Source organism: Cottoperca gobio, chromosome 2 (genome assembly GCF_900634415.1).
Source record: "Cottoperca gobio chromosome 2, fCotGob3.1, whole genome shotgun sequence".
Taxonomy (NCBI): Eukaryota; Metazoa; Chordata; class Actinopteri; order Perciformes; family Bovichtidae; genus Cottoperca; species Cottoperca gobio.
The window spans coordinates 4,116,947-4,122,933 of record NC_041356.1 but is presented as its reverse complement, the minus strand read 5'-3'; the positions used below and the strand labels follow the sequence as shown (position 1 = coordinate 4,122,933).

Below are 5,987 nucleotides of genomic sequence, written 5' to 3'. Positions count from 1 at the left end.
GTTCCTTGACAAAAAATAATAAAATAAAAAATCTTACATTTTTATTTTATTTGGTAAATTTACTTATTTAATCCCGGAGAATACATTTTATGATTTAAATATCGGAATATTATCCCATTATTATCATTTTACCTACAATGCCCCGAATACACCCTCGTACATTTCGCTGTTAATTTGAGAAAGATTTTACAACATAAGCAGACTTGTTCTTCTCTGAACGATACGATAAAGATTGTTTGTAAACATCCCTCCTGCGCAGGCGTTCCTGGAGAGCTACCTGAGCGCAGGTCCCACCCTGCAGTACAGCCGGGACCACTGGCTGGCCCGTCAGTGGACGCTGATCAGCGAGGTGTCTGTCACCAGTGGCCTGAAAGACGGCTCCATCTTCCAGCTCAAGTGTGCGGACTTCAGCCTGGTGGTGACCACAAAGAAGATCCCGTACATCCAGATGTCGGAAGAATACATCGACCCCAAGTCGCACAAGTTTGTCCTGCGGCTACAGTCCGAAACCTCCGTGTAGGGCTTCAAACTTTCTTTCTTTTTTATTCCTCACCCTGTCTCAAATGTTTTCATTTTGGGTTTGCCGTTTTTATTTGTACTTTTTTTGGAATTTTTATATATTATATATGAATCTATATATTACACTCATGTTTGAATATATTGATCTTTTTATGTTTTGATTTGGATGAAATCAAAAGAAAGAATCCGGGCGGGATTACGCTCATGGTGGATTGACTCGGGACGCCTCAGACATGGTTGTGTGTGTGCGTGTGTACGTGTGTGTGCACGTGTGTGTACGTGTGTCATTTTTTGTCAACACAATCACTCGGAGGAACAACAGAGACTCTGTTGTCTCGGCCACCGACAGACAAACCACTAAGGACTCTAATGGAGTGACTTTAGATATTTGAAGCCTCATGGAAACTCATGACAAATATCGAGCCTGTGTTGCAGTCTCGTCTGCAACATGTGAAAGTATTCGGATGCGGCAGATTGAGAATTAAATGCATTTCTTTCTCTCGAAGAAACAAGTTAAATGCATTTGACAAAGAAATGTCAGACTTACTGAAGTCTGATGTGTAAAAGCACATTTCTGTTTGTTTATACATTAAAAGATAAAAGGATGGAACGTGTGACCTCAGCCTGCTCAGACAGGATGTCAGACTGTTTTCCTCGTCACTACTTCTACATCTGCAGAGCTCCACACAAACCAAAGTGTGAAGCTTTGAAGCCGCTTTGGTGCACGATTCCTCTCCAAGTGCAATGGAGCAAAATCAAAAAAATGTTTCCACTCCCGTTGGGAACAACACACACATGCCATGTTGAACACGGGGGTGAAGTCACGATGATCCGGATCATTAGACACGCTGGACGCATGCCCAACATTTGCCCGACATCATCGGTTCACTAACCTTCTCAGGGCTTCATGTCTGACATGATGGAAAGGGAAGGCAGCGAGGAGGAGGGACACGATGTCACAAATAAAAAGTACTACTGAAGACTCCCTCTGTGGGTTACACGGCACCAAATCTGATCTAATGCTGTAAATTCTCCAATAAAAGCCGGTAAATAAGTTAGCTTAGCCTGCTCGCTAATCTTACAGCAGCGCACATGGTAGATGTAGTATAATGTTAATTTCCACTGCCCTAATTCTATCCATACATGTTAACAGAAATAATGGTTTCGTACCCTAACTCTCAGAGTTTCGTCTTTGTACGACTGGATGTTAAGCTGCCAGCGACAATACTGCAAGACTTCTATTTGCCTTCAGTCAACAGTATAGAGACGGGAAACATGGAGAGAGATATGACAGCGAAGCTCCTCTGTAATGTAACTAAGTACTTTTTTCATGCCACTACTTCTACTTCCCTTCCACAGCTTTACAAATCATGTCTTTTTTTTACACGCAATATGATTCAATGCACAATAGAAAACAATTAGAATCAATATAACGGTTTATTATATAAGAGTATAACAGTCACAGGGAAACATTTGTCTGCATTGATTACTTTTAATTGTCATACTTGATGCCTGATTACACTTTACACTTTTACTGAAGCCACATGTTCAATGCAGGACTTTTTACGTGTACCGATACGTGCACCGATAGAATTATTGCTGTGGAAATGGACATTATACAGAATTCCTCAACACAACAGGGCTAAGTAAAGGCCACTATTTGAGAACTGTATTTATGATCTCATCTTTCAGGGTTTGCTTGTATCACTAGAATACATGCAGTACTAGATGACAAAGCGTGTGTATCGTAGTGTGATCTGCAGCAGCAGGGCGGAACCTCCCTCCCAACTGGACCGTCAGGTTTTCCTTCACTACTCCGTCTCACCTCTGTTGTCTGACAAACGTGCTCACAGTGAGTCCCTCGAGGTCAGAGGGGATCTCTTTCTTTCACCTGGTGAATCAGAATCTTGTGAAGCCAGAAACATGCAGTTAAATGAAGCTAATGACACTACAATGATTTCAATCCGTCATAACTGATCTGGCAAATTCACGTAAGTGTTAAAAGAGTCACAATGTGTCTCAAGACGCAGAAATCTGTCGTACTGATAATATCCTCTGTGTGCAGGTTGTCCCCTACTGCCCTCTGGCTGGTAAACATAATACTGTCGGTGTGTGTGCCGGAGAGCAACGTACTGGTCGTTTTAGCAAAAACTTTGTTCCACTGTAAACTTGTAACTTAAACCACCTGGGGAGAACTTAAAAAATAACACTTTTGCGGTTTCCTCTTTTTGAAACGCCTGCCACTGGTCCCCTTTTGTACTTTGTATGATCCCAATGTGACTGTGCCTCCTGTTTTTACACTGTATCTATTTATGTAAACAAGCATGTCTGTATGTATGTACGTCATTCCAGTTCACACGACCATCCCCCCCCCCCTCCCCTCCTCTACATCTCCATCTGTCACGCTGTTGCCAGGTTACAGTCCTCTGTCAGGGTTTGGTTTTTGTTGGACAGCTCTGTGACGACGATGTAAGACGTGTTTCAGTTTCACAGCATTAGCATTTGTAAAAAAAAAAACAATAAACATTTTTTATGAACATTTGTAAAACTTGGATATTCCTCCTCGTGAGTTGTGAGATTCACTGCTCTTCTCCTTTTACCTGCTTTTGTCATTTCCCAGAATGCCTCAGGGTGTTTTCACTTTGTTACAGGTGGCTGCTTAGCGTATGAATATTTTTAGCTACCAACCAAAAACGATCCAAACAAGCATTGCATTCTGGTCTATGGTCTCAGGTGTTTGTAACATCATTTTAAAGGTATATTTAATTCATCAGTTAATGGATTATAATATATTATGGTATTTATAATGGATTATATTTTCAATTTTTGTTATTTTAATCGATAAAGGAGATTAACAAAAGCCATGAACCATTTTATGGAGTTCTTATTTGTCTTTCGACCCCTTTAAACCCCTTAAACCATGCATATAATCCATAAAAGATATCTTCACATGTTACAATTTCTATTAATTGATCCATTAATCCTTCATGTTTGGGACGCACCCCTCAATTTGCACCTGAATTGAAAGCTCACACTCATTTTGAGTACAAATTAAAGGGTACATCACATTATTTTGTAAATTTAAGGTTGTTTGAACCCTTTTTAAAACATCTTAAAATGACGCTTTTATAACTAGATAACAAATTAATCCGATTTTTGTGACCATTCTGTGCAAAACAACAATTACTGCTGATTATTTAGATTTGTCCCATTCTCCCTGCAATCAAACTGCACAGCAATGTTTGTGCTACTGCAGTTTCAGATGTACAGTGTCTTTCATTACCTCTCCCAGACTCGCTCCTCAGCTTCTCCATATGCAGCAGTTTCATTGCCCCGGCTGCAGGTTTGCCAACACTCTGCTCTGTCGCTGCCCATTAAGCGTCTGGCCCTGCTGTGTGACATGCCGGAGCAACATTTCAGCTTTTTTGGCCTTGATTTGGTGGCTTTTTGTTGTCATGAAGCTCAATGGTAATTGGCTTGCCATCAGCCTGTCAGAGCTGCGCAGCCGGGCCTTGTGGGTAAATGAATGTCAGTGTCTGTGTCCGGTGCTGAAAACAAACAACCTCATACCTCTGTGAGCCTGAGGCGCGAGGCCGCCTGTCGGAACTCATCTGTCCCCGTCTTAATCCTCCCGTACCCGCCTGCTCTGTGCAGGACCGGGGCAAGGAGGAGATGGAGAGAGAGGAAAATGAGCAGCATTTGCATCTAAATGGAATGTTTTTCTTCCCCTCATTCCTCCCCCTCTATTTCTTTGGTAATGACTTATGTGCAGATCGAGGCGTGAGAGAAAATCCTCCCAGCGGCTTCAGTCTTGAACAGAAATCTACAACATAACACATCGTCCGCCTATATGTTGCTGTCATTGTTCCTCTCTTGGGAGTGAGGAGGTGTGTGTGTGTGTGTGATGTGAATTTAATCCTCCTGCCTTCCTTTTTGTCAACGTTCATGTAAAACACCATCACACTTGACATTCACAGGATTATGTAACCTGCAGAACATCATGACACTGTCTGCTTCCTTTCCCTCAGGAGAGCGTGTCACGTCTTCTCGCCTCGGGTCACGTTTAAATGCACACAGACACACACACTTTAATGTTCTCATCTCAGCTATGGCTGCAAGGATTATGTGTAAATCCCACACTATGATACAAACATCCTGTGTACCCACTGTATCACATCCTCCAGGGGAATAATGATTGTTGCATGGCACTGTATTATTAATTCATGTCCAGCAGGAGTGTGTCCGCTCCTCGTGCAGTTTGTTGGGCCCCGGTGGGCAGACTTTTAGCTTGTCCCACCCCAACTGCCCCAGCCTCACTGGCCTGGTCCCTTCTCCCATTAAGGGGCATAATGATGCTGAATTATTCACTGATGTTTGAATAATTCAAAGTGAAAACACTCATTGGCTGAGGGAGAAAATGTGCCAATCTGCTGTCTTGAGCATCAGTCTGGACCTTCCTAATGAGGGAGGGAACTGTGTGTTATCACATACACACCTTTAAAACAGCACGTCGTGGTATACTTTTATTATGTCCTGAATTAATCACAAGAAAACAATTCAAGCACAATTGTACTTGGAAGAACAATAAACGCACACACAAAATCATTTATGTCATCCTAAAAGCTGCTATAATCAATTTTCATATTAGCACGTGTGTAATGTGACTCACAGAGAATTATCAGTTACTCTCAGCTTTACGAAGCGTTTTAGCGTCTTTTATCTCATTGTTTTGGTTTCATGTCACCTTTTTAATGTTTAGATTCACTCACACGGCTCTCATCAGCATCGTTTCACCGCACGCTACCTGCTCAGCACCAGCAGTCAGCTAGCTGCTGAACACAGTGGAGCATTTAGCAGCTAAAGAGCCAGATGTTTCAGTTAGTGACGGGAGTGCAACAGTATGGAACATGGCCGAATCCGTCCTTATCCAAATCAGTATTTTCTTCTGAATTGACCCAATTCAGGGTAATATCTCTTCAAAGTCTGACTACTTATGATGATATGTATCGGCTAAAATCACAAGTATTTCCTTATTGCTAAATCTGATTGTGAAGTGTCATTTGATTAGGTCATTCACTGAAGGAATAGCGGCGGCATCTGTGGTGTGATGAGGTTGATCCAACCGTGCAAAGTGAAGTCATGTGACTTTAATTTAAGTTTAAGTTTTTATTCAAATTCATATTATTATTTATTTTCTAACCTACAATGGCCGTTATACGCTGTCTGCTGGATGCATGAATGGAAAACTGTTTGCTAACAAGTTAGCCGTAGCAACTCAAAGGTGATAATATTTCAGTTTATAGTTTGTTGCCCCCAAATGGCCAAAATCTAACAATGGAGCTTGAACGTACATATATGTGTATGCGACGCAGAAGCTTCAACATGCTGATATCTTAATCCTTGGTGAGTACAGGACAGTTACTGCTTCAGGCACTGTGCTAACTTTGTTATAAACTGGGCCACACATT

At 41.7% G+C, this 5,987-nt stretch overlaps 1 protein-coding gene across 3 annotated transcripts in view; it reads left to right on the top strand.

Moving 5' to 3' along the window:
* LOC115020941 (vang-like protein 1) overlaps nucleotides 1–3,071 on the top strand; it is a 56,010-nt gene extending 52,939 nt beyond the window's left edge. For all 3 annotated transcript variants that reach the window (XM_029451056.1, XM_029451039.1, XM_029451048.1), the window contains exon 9: nucleotides 260–3,071. In XM_029451056.1, coding sequence (XP_029306916.1) covers nucleotides 260–520 — 261 coding nt within the window. In that variant the 3' untranslated portion in view covers nucleotides 521–3,071. The remainder of the gene's footprint in view (nucleotides 1–259) is intronic.
* Nucleotides 3,072–5,987: the final 2,916 nt, after the last annotated feature.